Below are 14,598 nucleotides of genomic sequence, written 5' to 3'. Positions count from 1 at the left end.
GGTAGGGCCCCCTCCTTCTGCTGAAACCCAGCAGTGCTTGCGCTTCCATGCAGGGACAGACAGAGAAGTTCAGTTCAGTTAATCAGACAATTGAATTTCTTGGTGATGGACCTGCCTGAAATTCCCATTTCATCCAATTCACACAGCTCCAAATGGCCTTAACATGATTTACATCATCTCACTTCTGCTACAGCAGAGCAAAATTTTTGCAACTTTAGAAATTATCCAACACAGAGATCAGTGAAAAATTCTCTTCATTGCCACAGCTTCAAAACATAAACTCTTACCAGAGAAAAGGCTCCATTCTTCCAAGAGTGAACATCACAGTTGGGTTGATGCAACTGAGCAAATCTTGTTGACAAAATTCAGGTTTTGAAGTTTTTTTGGAAATCCAGGAAAGAATAGTGTCCATCTCTGTGTTTCATCCCAGGGCTGTCATCTCTTGTACTGCTTCCAATGGCATCTCCTCTGCCCACATGCCACCTGTGGAAGCACAAAACCACAAAATCATGAAATCCTAGAAAGGTTTTGGTTGGAAGGAACCCAAAGGATCATCTCATTCCAACCACCCTGCTATGGGCAGGGACACCTTCCATAGATCAGGTTGCTCCAAGGCCTGTACAACCTGGCCTTGGACACTTCCAGGGATGGGACAACCGCAGCTTTTGTGGACAACCTGTGCCAGGGCCTCCCTACCCTCACAGGGAAGAACTTCTTCCCAATATCCCATCTCACCCTGCCTTCAGGCAGCATGAATCCAGCCCCCCTTGTCTTGTCCCTTCCTTGTCTGAAGTCCCTCTCTATCTCTCTCAGGCATCCTTCAGAGACTGGAAGAGGCTCTTCTTTTCTCTTCTCCAGGCTGAACACCCCCAGCTCTCTCAGCCTGTCTCCATAGCAGCAGTGCTTCTGCCGGTGCAAGGGGCAAGCCCTGCCCACAGGAATTCTGCCTCCAGCCTTCCTGGGACTTAGGATTCCCATCACAGCACTAGCAGGGTTTTAAGTACCTGCTTGGCTGGATGGTGGCAGCTCCTTCTTCTCCAAAGCCTTCAGAGATACCAAACCTAAATTCCCCTAAAATCCCCCAGCTTAGGAGGTGGGAAGAGCCAGGTGGGAGGCGCACAGTCCCTGGCTAGAGCTGCAGGGGAGCGGGGACACACTGACCACCCCCAAGCCACGGTGCAGGACAAGGACAAAGCCCAGTAGGGACACATTGGCAACAGCTTGAAGAAAGACCATAGGAACTAAAGTCACAAACAGAACTGGGTTTTATTATGAAATAACCCTGCCAGTACATAAGGAAGTTCTGTCTGCAAAATACATTTCCTGAGGAAAGTAGATCACAGTATTCGTTTTCACAGAATAACATGTAGCCTGCTATAACTTTCAATGTGACTCTTTATTATTTAAATATTAACAGTATTCCTTCACATAAACAAGTACTCAGTCATCACATAACCAACACACAAACAACAAAATAAATATACAACAAGAGCACAGTTCATTTTTTCCCGACTTAAATATTAAATAAATAATAAATACAGAATTTTCATTTCTTGTTATCAGTGCCTGAAACAATATGAATGGAAAAAAAAAGAAAAACTGAAAAATTCTCTCTTCCCCCAGTGCCCCTGCCCCCACAAAAAAACAAACCAAAAAATTATCAAAATGTCTCAGTTATAAAATATCTTTAAAAAAATTCCCATCATTAAAAGAATAAATAACAAAATATATAAAAAATAACTTGGTTGCATCAAAATTACAAGTAGGAGGTGTAGATAGGGTTTTTTTCTTTTTTTTTTCTTTTTTTTGGAATATCATTTTTTTACGGTCAAAAGTTTTAATTTTTAACTTTTTTTTTGCTTCCTTTATCTTCATTTCTATGGTGCAGTGTCCAGTTTAAAATAAGTATAAAATTAATAAATAAAAAAGTTAAATAAATAGCAAAAAGTTAACATAAGGTGTTGTAAATATAAATTACATACATCTTGCCAAAATTAAATAATTTACAGCATAATTAAACTAACTACTTTTTTTTTCTTCTCTTTCTTCCAGTAAGTGCAATTTCTCTACCTTTAAATACTAACTGAATTGCAGTCACAATCAATTTGGACTCTATTTACATGTTAAGAATGTTGTGTTTTTAACACCTCAAATTTTATACTTTTTTTTTCCCTTTTTTTTTTTTTTTTTTTTGCATTTTTGCACTTGGAATGGGTTCTAAAATAAGTGAACTCGTGGAGTCTGATCCTGCAAACACTTAAGTATGGGAACAAGCCCACCGAGGTCAACTGCCCTATGGAACTTAACACAGGGAACAACTCCAACCAAGCCACTCATGGGCTTCCAGGCCAGATCCAGTGGCCATGGTAGCCACTGGGACTTTCCACTGACTTCCCCAAATCGGGAATTATACCCTAAATATCTGCAGGATTTGGCTCAAAATGACACCACACTCTTGACTTTTGTTGGGGTCAACAAAATCCTCCCCAGCTCTACCTGCCCCATGGCTGGGAGTGATGAAGGATATGGGATGTGGGATATGGGATGCCCCCACGCTGGGGTCCCTCGGGGGGTTCTGCTCCACTGAAGTGTTTGGAGAAGGAAGTGAGCTCCAGGTGGGAGCGAAGGTGGGGAGCAGCCCCGTGTGGTGACAGCTGGCCCTGGCCATGGAGCAGTGCTGTAGAGCAGCGCCCCAAAGACATTCATAGAGTTGTTCTCTAAGTGCACAGAGGGCTGCATGTACCCAGCTGCTTACAACTGCTTCTTTGGAAGAATTCCAAATACCTGAATCCTCTTTTATTTTTCCTTTTTCCCCCCTATTTCTTTGTTGCAGAATGGCGCTCGCGCTGTGATTTCGCGCAAATCCTGGAACACCAAACCAAACCGTCGTCATTGCCCTGTGGGTCCGTGTAAGGAATCAACTCCTGGTTCACAGTACATAAGCACTTTTCTGGCCATCAATTAACATCTTTCTTTTTATTGGTTTTTGCTTCTTTTGGATTTGATTTGTTTTGTTTTGTTCATCACAATCTCAACCGTTCTCTGGCATTGATGTATGATCTCTGGACTGGCAGTACTGCGCCACTGTAGGGATGATCACAATAATGAAAAGAACCAGAACTGTCATCAAACAGATTTCCAAAAAATCATATACACTGGACCATGACACATTAAAGAAAGTCTTCTGTTTGAAATATCTGGAATTGGCCTATTCATAATAGCTACTCTCATATTTAAGACAGACAAAGGAATACTGTAGTTGCAAACTCCAAAAGCTTCCCTGAGAACCGTTTTTCCATTGCGCTTTCCACTGGAGATCCAGAACTGCTCTTCAGATTTCTTTCAGAAAATAAAAATAAGCTACTTTATAATACTTCAGAGTTCCCATGCCCAGTGGATATCTGAACACTTCGGGGTTGGGAGGCCCAGCACAGGTTCAGATTTACAGGTAGCTTGCAGCTCCAGCACTTGTAGCAACATAGAACATAACTCATGTGTGAGTAGGTGATCTGGACATACAACCATAGACAACATGAGGGTTTAAGCCAGTCATACACTAGTCTTGGATCAGACAAGACCCTGTTCTTATAACATTTTAACCCTTGGATCTATTCTGCAAGAGCAAACAACTCATGGAAGATGCCTGCTCTTCACCTGCTACCAAGCCCCACAGCCTACTGGAGAATTTAATCTTCCATCCTGATCTACCTTGTGGTCAAGGTGGAAAAAAATCCCACTTTTCTCAAGAAGGTCCAAAGTTAAGTAAACGAGAACATTGAGTTTGATCAGTTCCATGTCTCAGAAATGGCCTCTTGGTTACATTTTGGTCCTTTTTTTTTTTCTTTTTTTTTCATTCATTAAACAAGTTTTCTGACTTGTAAACCTGAATACTTGGAGGGGAATTTCCATCTTACAGTCTGTTTGCTTGCTGCTCTCCATCCCGCGGCGCTACACCTGGATGCCCTTGACAGCTTGCTTGATGCTCTCCAGCAGGTCCTTGTTCTCTGGGTTCTGGTAGCACTCCTGGTTGGTGTACATGTCTGTCAGCGTGTTCACATAGGCATCAAAGTTCTGCTCACTAATTGGATCCTTCAGCCAAAAAAAAAAGTCAAATAAAAGCGTTAGGAAAAGCAGGACAAGGATGAGAGCCTTTGCAATAAATCATCTGCATATTTTAGTGCCCAGAGAAGTTGTGGATTCCTTAATTGCTCAAGGCCAGGCTTGGAGAAACCTGATCTGGGGGAAAGTGTCCTTACCCATGGCAGAGGGCATGAACAGTGTGAGTTTTGAAGTCCCTTCTGACCCAAACCATTCCATGTTTCTCTGTGTGTACAGACAGCCAAAGGTCTCCACGTCAAAGCCTTTTTGTGTGCAGTGCTGCATCTACAGGAATCTCATCATTGCCCTAATCCCACCGGATTTTAACCAGGTCCTTAATTTTATGCACTGGCCTTGTGGAGCTATTAACAGCTTCAGGTAAAGTGTGTGCAGGCAGCCTGACAGCCTGGAGGCTGAATTAAGGCATGGAAATGAAGGGCTGGAGGACAACAGGACTGCTGAAACATCACGGAGGGAACCAAAGGCAAAGTCAGGTCACCTTGGGCTCACAGCTGCCCAGCCCTGCTCTCTGCTGCAGTACAGCTTCTGCTTTTGAGGGGCATTGCAAGCATCTAACTTGAGCTTAATGGGGGAAAAAAGAGAGGGAGAAGGAAGAAAAAGAACAGGAATAAAATGAGCATAAAAGTCTCATGGGCATCATTTAATTAGAGTTGCCTGAAACCTTGAAAAAATATTTGCTGAACAGTTTATTTGACCTTTATGTGTCAAACACTTTACAAAAAAAGCTCTCAGCAAGTGGTTTTCTGCCAGTTAGGCAGCTGGGTGAATACTATCCAAAACTGCTCTGCTGGAGGATGGCTTCTCTCCAACCAGCCTGAATTTAAATACAAACCCCAATGAAAAGGATTCCCAAAAGAAAAAAAAAAAAAGAAAAGGAAAAAAAGGATGGAAGAAAAAATAAATCAAAAGCTCATTCCTCTGATCATTGCAATGGTCTTTATGAGTTGTAAGAGGACAGCTTCCTCAACAACACGAGCCCCACCTCCACACACCTGGTTTTGACAACAGTAATTACATTCCTGGGAATAGAGAGTAGGTAATTAATAGCCTTTTGTGGTTTTACTATTTTAATGCAGTCTTTTCATTTCTCAGCAACTCTATGGTAACATGCTGTGGGCTGTTAGACCTTGTTAAATTAAACAAAATACACTCTCTTTAAGAATGCTATTCTTTAGCTGCCAGCTATTCAAAACTGAATTGAAACTACCTGCATTGTAATAGGAGCTCTAAGATCTTTCTGACGTTGAAATCCAATCCCTCCTGATCTCTGCTTGTGCTGTCTTAGCCTAAAAGGCACTGGGTGCCCTTGATAAAGTTTCCTATTTTGTGATAGTGCTCCCAGATGTAATGAGACAGAACAATAGATAAAAAGGGAGATCAGCAGAAAATGACAACAAAAGGGAGATACAATGCAAGCTTCTGAGATAAGGGAAAAGTAGTGATCTTATAAAGGACACATAGGTGTGTGGAAAGAAATTCTCCCACTCTTTAATTGTGAAAAAGCCTTATCATGAATTGGGCTTGGCACAGCTCCCTCAGTGACGCTGGCTTGGGCTGAGCACTGTCAAAGTTTCTTACCATGTGCGGAAGGCGGATGTTGGCAAGACTTTGGATGAGAGCCTGGCTCAACCCTGAGAGCTCCAGGAACAGGGCTTCGTTTTGCTCCTCTATGATTTTGTTTTCCTCCTCAATGTTCTTCAGGTTCTTCTCCATGGTGGAGATCTGTGCGGCAAGGAGCACAGCAGGGTTACCAACCCTCACCTGTACACCCACCAACACCCACCACCCCTGGGCTTGAATGCATGGCCAAGGACACAAACCTGGGACTGGAGTTTCACCATGGCCGCTTCCATCTCTGAGTTGGACTCGTTCAGCTCACTGATCTCCTTGTTCAGCTGCTTGATCTCCTCATCGTTCTCCAGAACTGCAGGAGGGAAGTTCATGGGCAGTCAACAAATGCTCTTGGGAAAAACAAAAGTGTTGGGCTTTCTGCCTGAGCCCACCCTGCTGCACTGTCCTTACCTTGGCTTTTACATCCTCAAAACAGGACATACCTCTCACCTGCCTTTTTCTTTCAGATTTTTTTTATAATTAATACACTTATTATCACAGTTAAATGATACTTGAACAGGTCAATATGTAAATGCAAAAGCAAAGGACAGCATAGCAGTTGGAGTCCAACACATCCCCACACCCAGCAAGGTTGATTGTCCTGGACAGTCAGGTCACTTTCTCCGATCCTGAGTTTGGAATGATGCCATTTACAAAACTAATGCATATCTTGATGAGAAATTATGAGGTCCATAAAATAAAGCAATATTTCTAGAGGAGTGCAGGTATTTATAGGTTCCAAACTATCAAGTTCAATGCTTGAACCTTGTCAAATACCACAGAAAGCTTAGTAATAGCACTGGAAATGCAAAGTGCCATCGCTAACAAAATTCCAGATCCAGAAATATCTCAGTATTAAAAGCTCTGAATAGGTGGAAATCGCTGAGTGACTGCAAGGGATTTACAAAAATGCCAGTGAATATATGGAAAAAAAAAATCTGAATTTCAGCATTACTCCTTTTGCCTTCTTTATTGTTGCTCCCTTAAAATGTGTGACTCAATGAGTGAGACTGGTACCATGCCAGCACAAACACCCAGAAAACACAAGGAATAGGTCTTCAAAGTACATGATGTCCTTGAAATCTGTGCCCAGATTTCAGCTTAAACCTCCCCAGTCTAAAAAGAAAAAGATCTATGGGCTCAACACTGACACACCTGCAAGGCAAAGGAGTGAAAAATCTTACCATCGCTGGTCTTGAACTTTGTGTTGAGAATTTCATCCCCTGAGAGTTTTCCTTTCTTCCCAGCAAAAGTAGCTCGTGGACACCCTGACAAACTGAAAAACAAGTAAAAATGGGTTTCATAAACTCTCAGTATTTATAGGTGCTTATGTTCCCAACATAAGAACATGTGCCATTTGGTGGAATTCATGCTGTGAGACAGTTCTCCTAAAAGCTTTTTATGGTACAGAGGAAATTGCTTTATGAATAATGCCACAAAATGCCCCATTTATAAAGTGAGAGCGATTTTCTTTAAGCAAAGATTAAAAACACATTGCTTCCTAAAAGAGGAGGTGTGCCAGGTGAGGAGGATGAGATGAGTCTGGTTGTCTTGGGCACCAAGCTCCTATTTGTGGTGCTCAAATTCTGTTCCAGCATGCAAATGGAGATTTAAATTTAAGGTTAGGAAGACATTCTTCCCTGTGAGGGTGGTGAGGCCAGAGCTGCCCAGAGAAGCTGTGGAAGATTGCTGGAAGTATCCAATGCCAGGTTGGATAGTGCTTGGATCAACCTGGGCTAGTGGAAGGTGTCCCTGCTTGTGGCGGGGGGTTGGAATGAGATGATCTTTGAGGTGTCTGTCTTCCAACCCAAACCATTCTGCGATTCTGTGAATATTAAAGCAGCCACACATTTTCTCCATTCAGTAAACTTCAACCTGACTCAGCATGAAAATCACCAGTTCTTGAGTCTCACATAAGGAGCTGAACACTGCTCAAGCAGCATCTTGAGGCAGGTAGGTTTGTCCACAGCAAAACCATCCCACTCACACTGACACAAACCCCAGGATTTACCTTCTGTGAGTGAGGAAGCTCCCGTTGGCGTGGCCAGAACCGTCACAGCCTGGGGTGGGGCAGGTTGGGCCTTCGTTCTTCAAGGACTTCCAGGAGAAGGAGGAGCCGTTGAGTGATCCCTCCTTCTGCCTGCGGGCGGCCAGCGGGCACCCGGAGGCGCTCCGGTGAGACGCGTACTTGCCGCTGATGTGTCCCAGCCCGACACAGCCCGGAACGGGACACCTGGGCACGGGGAATCACCCAAAGTTACATCAAGGGCAAGGAACAGAAGGAAGGAATAAAGAGAGGAAGGAAATTATTGATGAGCAGGAATGAGGAAGCCTGGGAAGAGAGCGTTTGTATTTGGGTCTCGTCTGGAGTTTATAAGGGAGATACTTGGTTGATGGAAATAGCAGATGGGATATTAAGAGCAACGAGTGCTCCTTCAAAAGAGCCACAGAGAATCAAGGAGAATTCTGCAGGAGGGAAGTCTGTGGAGGTCATGTCACATACGGCAAAAGTAGGTCCCAGTGGTGCCAGAAAGCAGCTGTCTGGTGCCTCACTGGGGACAAAAATGGCAGGTTGGGCTGCCTGAGATGGGATCCTGATGTACCCCAAGGCTTACACTCACACTGAAACATCACACACGTACTGCTGGCTCTGCCCAGTGTCACTGCTGATGAACCCAGGCTCATCTCTTATCACCCTGCACCAGCACAGTCAACACAGCATAGGAGCCCTGTCTGTGCCCTTGGGCACACATCCCTCCCCAGGAGCCAGTCCCTGAGCCAGGAGCTGTTCAGGCTGTGCACAAACAGCTGCATCTCTGTTCCTGCCAGGAGGGCATCTGAGGGGTTTCTGAGCCTGCACCCCATCAAACAGGACAAATCACTGGGCCATCACTCACCCTGCAGCCACAGCATGGCCTCACTTGCCTCCTCCTCCTCCTCCTGGTTCACATCCTGCCTCTCTGGGGAGATCAACCCACGCTCTCAAGGGGATAAAGTGGGAATTATCATCAAGGCAGCACATGAGCCCTGCCCTTACCAGACTTCTGCCTCTTTATGGCCAGCTGAAACACATAGGAGCTGTGAGGAGCCTTGTGGAAGCACCAACACTTCTTGTGCTACTGCCAAGCACACGAGAGGCTCTCTGAAAGGCACCTCTTTCCTCCCTCCTCATCTAATGGCATTCTCCTAAATCCTGCCATCCTACAAGCCCAGTGTATCTATCAGGGTTTCTGCTGTGGTTTGCATTTGTCTTAAAAATGCTTGTCAATGATAAATACAGTTAAAAGTTTATTACTCAAGGGAGGTTACTCAAAAATAGGGGAGGTGGAAGGAGGTAAGAAATGACAAAAATAGCCCCCATGTCCTTAGTTTGGAAGCAATTAGGGACTTTGAGGCTCTCCAGCAAAAGCATTCGTGGAGCTGCTCCTGAAAATCGCAAGCTGCGTTTCACCGCAGAAATTATTGCCCTGATTGTTTACATTCCACACAAAAGGGAGATGACAGCAAAAGGGGGGGCCCTACACCCAGCCTTTTCCCAAGATAATTTGAAAAATGCTGATCTCGATTTTAATCAGCTGCAAATGCAGCACAATTCACTTATAATATCCCTGCCAGCAGGATCCTCAGTAAATTCATAACATCATTGCTTTTATATGATCACGAGCAAATTACTGAATCCTCAGGAGGAAAAGGAGAAGGGGGAGAGGGGGGAAGAGCATGAGAGGAAGAGACAAACCCCAGCATTTCGTATGCAGCCATTACAGCCCAACCATTACATATTTTACACCGTTAATTTAACTTTTATTACATTTTCATTGTTAAAAAATAAACCAGAGCCTTATTGTGCAAAACAGCTGTCTTGGACTTATTTTAATTTTTTTTAACATTATTATTATTTAATGGGAGCACCAGTGGTGTTTGATCAATTAGACACCTGTGGATGCTTCCTCTGTATGGGCTGGGCTGAAGGTTGAGGTGATCTGTTCAATCACATCTGCAGCAAATTACTTGAAGGATGAACAGCACAAACAACAGGGACTGAATGACTTTCTCCTCAGCGATGATGTGCAAAACTCGGCCAGGTTCCAAGTGGAGTTCAGTGCAGACAGAGGAAGGATTTAGAGCCAAAGCTCCTTAAGATAAACCCACACCAGGCACACCTTGCCGTGGGTGGTGGGACAAACACTGCCTCAGGCTGGGGGGAGGCACTAGCCAGGGATTGTTGTGGCATGTTGTTTTGCACATCTCAGATGAGCTTCTGCTCCTCCTGGGTGTCCTGGAAGAGGGGGGTGGGGGGCTTCTGTCTGGGCCATGGGATGTTAGGGAATGCCTCCTCCTCCTGCTGCTGCAGAGACCCTCACAGCCCGTCTCACATTTCCTGCACCCATGCCCATGGTTCCACAAAGACCTGTCTGGGGAGGTTTGGCACCAGCTTTCCAAGAGTCAGAAAATCCTGCCCCATTTGGAGCCTGGAACCTAGAGAATCTGTGGATTCCCCCCACCCCTGGAAGTGTCCAAGGCCAGACTGGATGGGTCTTTGAGAAATCTGGTCTAGTGGAAGGTGTCCCACCCCATGGCAGAGGGTTGGAATGAGGTGAGATTTAAGATCCCTTCCAACCCAAACAATTAAATTATTTCTTGCAACTTTATCTTCCCAGTGTTTACATCTTTAGGGTGGACTAGGAGAAACCCAGCTCCTGGTGAGGATGCTGGTGGGGACCCTCGCTCTGCTGGGGGTGTCCTTCCAGCCTCCACCATGTGTCCCACAACAAAACACATGTCCTTTCTCCTTGCACTGGGAAGAGAAACCACACTGGGGAAACTGCTCTGTCCTGCCCTGAACGGGGAAGGCACAAATGGGCAAAACCACAGCTTCCCCAGCCCCACAGGGCACATGTTCCTGGAGGAACCATGGAGAGGGGTGACCTCCCAACTGGGAGCTCCTGCCATGGTGAGAGCAAAGGTACAGCCAGCAGTTGCACATCACCAATTTGCTGCCTGCCCTTCCCTTCTCTGTGTCACTGGTTAATGGCACAGCCTTGCAACACCCCCAGCAATTCAGTGTATTTGAGCCAAAAGAGGCTTTTTTCCTGCAGATTCTTGAGTAGGTTGCTTAATTTTTAATAAACTCTGCAAACTCCTGCTAATTATCACACGGCTCATTTAACTGAGAGGCTTTCCTTCCTGTAGACTGAGGAGGAAGAACAGAGCAGATGGCTCAAATACCATCTTGTTCTGAGAGGTCCTTCCCCCCCAGCAGGCACATCCCAGCTTCCCACAGCCCCTGCAGGGTTCTTCCACCCCCACTGGGTCCTGCTTTGGCTCAGCTTCTGCTCCAGGCCAAAACCTGGACACATGGAGATAACCACCTCTGCTCCTCTGGAGGGCAAGACCTGCCCTAGGAGTGAAATATTTTTTAAAAAAAGCTCAATTTGGAGCCAGTCTGCTGAGCCAAAGGGGGGTTTGGACAGATATGCCAGCACTCATGGGCAACCAGAAAGCCTTGGAAGTGGTTGATAATTTTTTCCATGTTTCTTTTCACCCCCTTCCACCTGCACTTGCTGGGTGAGTGTACAGGCTTCAGAAAGACTGGAGATGCTCTGAAGTAACAAAAAAACCCAAAACAACCAAACAAAAAAAATAGGGTCCTGGAGTCAGTGCTGCCTTTCATGTCCTGTAGCTGTGTAAGGAGATACAGATCCCAGACCCCACATGCTGAGCCTGTGATGTTCAGACTTGCTAAAAGTCAGGACAAATGGATTTCACAGCTCATGAAAACTCCTGAGGTGGACTAAGCAATTTCAAATCTCTATTCCCCACAGGAATAAACCCCCTGGGATGTTTTGAAAACTTCAGCCTGAGGCAGCAGAGAGAGGGTTTTTTTCAGTTCACTTAAAATATTCTGTCCTGGCAAAGACTCCACAAAACACAGTTTATTCAGGGTTACCAGATCCTGACCCAACTCAGTGCTGGGTAATTTCTACTCCATCAGCCCTTGCCTGCCCATTGCTTCCCAAAAACCTGCAATGTTTGACTTGACTGTGGAGTTTTACCCTCATTTACAGCACTGCTGTGGTTTTCCAGAAATTATACAAAGCACAGCTAGCAGAGAAACTGTTTGTGCCCTACCAACCTACCTTTCACATCTGCAAGAAAATGACACCATTACCTCCCCACCACCCAATTGTTCCATCAAATATCAAAAGTGCAACACCAGAACACAGCAAAGAGCTTTGGCAGAGGATGCTCAAAGCAGCACGAGTGAGGGGGGAGGTGGGGTGGATGCTGAGTGATCCCCCACGTAAATCTGTGTGAGGTGAAGAGGAGGGAGTGACAAGCTCTGCTCAGGAGTTATTTCCAGACTTACTTCATCAGCTCTGGGTCTTCTTTATCATCCTTTGTCGGGGTGATCTTGATCCCACTTTTCTTGGCACGAGGGCAGCCTGACAGACTGTGTTTAAAAAGAGAAGAAAGGCCTGTCTCACTGGCAGAATCTCTGCATTTGCTATTCCCCCGCTTCAGTCATCTTTCCCTTGAATTTGGCACAGTGTTTTTGATCTCTCTCGTTTTGCAGCTTCACATCACGAGGAGAAGTCAGAAGGAAAAAAAATAGTAAAAAATTGAGGGAGATGGACAGTAATTAATGGTGTCTAGATAAGAAGATATCTGCTAACAGCCTGCAATGTTTAATGGAATTGTTGAAACAGAAGGCTCAGATCTGTGCTATTAATGTTCTAAAGTGATAATAGAAGTCATAAATAGGTAGCAATATTAACAGGAACATTGCATCAGCTAAAATCTGACCCTTTGTCTTTTATTCTGTTGAAAGGAGTTTCTAATCAGATTCTGAAAACATCAGAAAAAAAAAAAAGAAGTCAGATTAAAGAGATGAAAATAGGCTTCAGTTGTCAGTAACATTAATGTTTTATTCAGAACTTTACAACTCTGCCCACTGCAGGGAAAAAAAAAAAAAAAAAAAAGAAACCAACGTAGAAAGAGACTAGAGAGAAAATAATTTAAGGGAGATCTTACCTTCTATGTGATGCATAATTTCCTGTTATGTGACCAGAGCCATCACAACCAGGAGTAGGGCACCTGCAGAGGCAAGGGAGGCTTGGATTAGCCTGGGGATGTGAGCAGGGGATCAACACTTTGTGACAGCTCTTCTCAAAGAGAAAGCTGGGCACTGTCAACATGAGCAGGCTTTTCCTTCCTGCCCCTTCCCCCTCTGTAAGGACAAGATTTGGTCTGTAATATCCGTGGTACTGAAGTCAATGCACCACTGCTTGATGTGACATTGGAGAGGAACACCTTGGGATGTTGGGAGCACAGTGAGGAGCTGCTCTCCCATGAGAGGACACAGGTCCCAGCCTGTTGTCCCCACCCTCGTGAAGGGGACAGCTCAGGAACTGATGATGAGTTAAAATGCCCCTCCAGGACAATGTTTGTCATCTTTAGGAAGGCATAAGGGGACAGCAAGGGCCATCCAGGGCCAGCAGGATGAACCCAAGCAGAGACCAGAAAAACAGCTGACAGCTCTGGACAGCAGGGCCACCATGGCCACCACCAACAGAAGGTTTTGGCTCAGTTCTGGGTGACCTGGGGAGAATAATCTCAGTGAGGGCAAGTGGGCAGCCCTTGGCAGGAGGGTCCACAGAGTGCAAAACTGGCCAATGCTTCTGATGGCAAAGGATGGAGAGACAGGAGGAAAAAGGCTAGGTTGGCTCTGGGAGCCCTCCTTCCACAACACCATGGGCAGGGGACAGGGAAGTCAGCAGGGGACAGCCTGTGAGGGTCCTCAGGCTGGGGACCCCCGGGTCACCACAGACGGTGCCTTTGGGTGCAGGCTCTGCCCCTCAGCTGCTGCCTTACAAAACAGGCACATCACCGATTTGCTGCCTGTCCTTTCCTTCTCTGTGCCGCTGGTTAATGGCACAGCCTTGCAACACCACCAGCAATTCAGCGTATCTGAGCCAAAAGAGGCTTTTTTCCTGCAGATTCTCGTGTAGGTGCCTCCGCGGCCGTGAGTTTCCAGGTGAGCATCCAGCGCTCTCCAGCAGAGGCTGGAGGTCGCTGCTGTGGTCACCCAAAGCCACTCAAAGGCTGGCGGGGCTGCGAGCCCACCCGGCGGCAGGCAGGGAATGGCCCGAGCTCAGCGCCGCATCATTGACGGCGGGGGATGGAAAGGAGCGCAAAGATCGGCTCCCGGTGCTGCAGGGGACACGGCCGACATAAAAGTTGTCATGGGGACAAGGGAGAGAGGAGAGGAGTGTTTGCAGAGGATGTGCACGCCAGCCTGCCAATTAGCCAGGGCTTTTTGAGTCAAGTGATTAAGGCCGGGGGAGGGGGTGTGCCACCATGATATTTTTTTGAAAAATCCCTTGGCCAGGATTTCTTCTCCTGGGAAGCTTCAGCTTCTCCCTGTTTTGCTGCTTTGGAATGTGATTTGGAGATTGTTTATCCAGCATGTGAATTGTTTTAATTTAATGACCAATGGTGGTCCAGCTGTGTTGAGCTCTGAGGAGTCACGGGTTTTTCTTTATCATTCTTGTTAGCCTTCTGCTCTATCCCTTCTCTCTTTCTTTTAGTATAGTTTTAGTATACAATTTTTAAATATGATATCATAAAATAATAAATCAGCCTTCTGAGAGCATGGAGTCAAATTCTCATCTCTCACCTCATCCTGGGGACCCTCACAAACACCACAGGGGTGTGCAGAGGAAATGCACAGTGCTGCCACAGGACCAGGGGAGATGGTCACTGCTACTTCTGAACAAAGCTCAGCACACATCCAGGAGCTTGCAGAGCACCCTTTCTCCTCGGGGGAGGGGTTTTTTTGTGTCCTCTCTTTCTCCAGCCCTGTTTTTA

At 45.8% G+C, this 14,598-nt stretch overlaps 1 protein-coding gene across 1 annotated transcript in view; it reads right to left on the bottom strand.

Annotated features, from left to right (window-relative positions):
• Window positions 1–2,961: 2,961 nt before the first annotated feature.
• The window catches only part of MYT1 (myelin transcription factor 1), a 33,816-nt gene continuing 22,179 nt past the window's right edge, over window positions 2,962–14,598 (bottom strand). Inside the window, exons 15-21 of the mRNA XM_059862491.1 lie at window positions 12,763–12,825; window positions 12,098–12,181; window positions 7,742–7,963; window positions 6,915–7,006; window positions 5,940–6,043; window positions 5,698–5,841; window positions 2,962–4,089 (exon numbers count right to left, since the gene is read on the bottom strand). Of these exons, the coding sequence (XP_059718474.1) occupies window positions 3,949–4,089; window positions 5,698–5,841; window positions 5,940–6,043; window positions 6,915–7,006; window positions 7,742–7,963; window positions 12,098–12,181; window positions 12,763–12,825 (850 nt within the window). The 3' untranslated portion in view covers window positions 2,962–3,948. The remainder of the gene's footprint in view (window positions 4,090–5,697; window positions 5,842–5,939; window positions 6,044–6,914; window positions 7,007–7,741; window positions 7,964–12,097; window positions 12,182–12,762; window positions 12,826–14,598) is intronic.

Source organism: Haemorhous mexicanus, chromosome 18 (genome assembly GCF_027477595.1).
Source record: "Haemorhous mexicanus isolate bHaeMex1 chromosome 18, bHaeMex1.pri, whole genome shotgun sequence".
Taxonomy (NCBI): Eukaryota; Metazoa; Chordata; class Aves; order Passeriformes; family Fringillidae; genus Haemorhous; species Haemorhous mexicanus.
The sequence above is the reverse complement of the archived record's forward strand: the minus strand, read 5'-3'. Positions and strand labels throughout refer to the sequence as shown.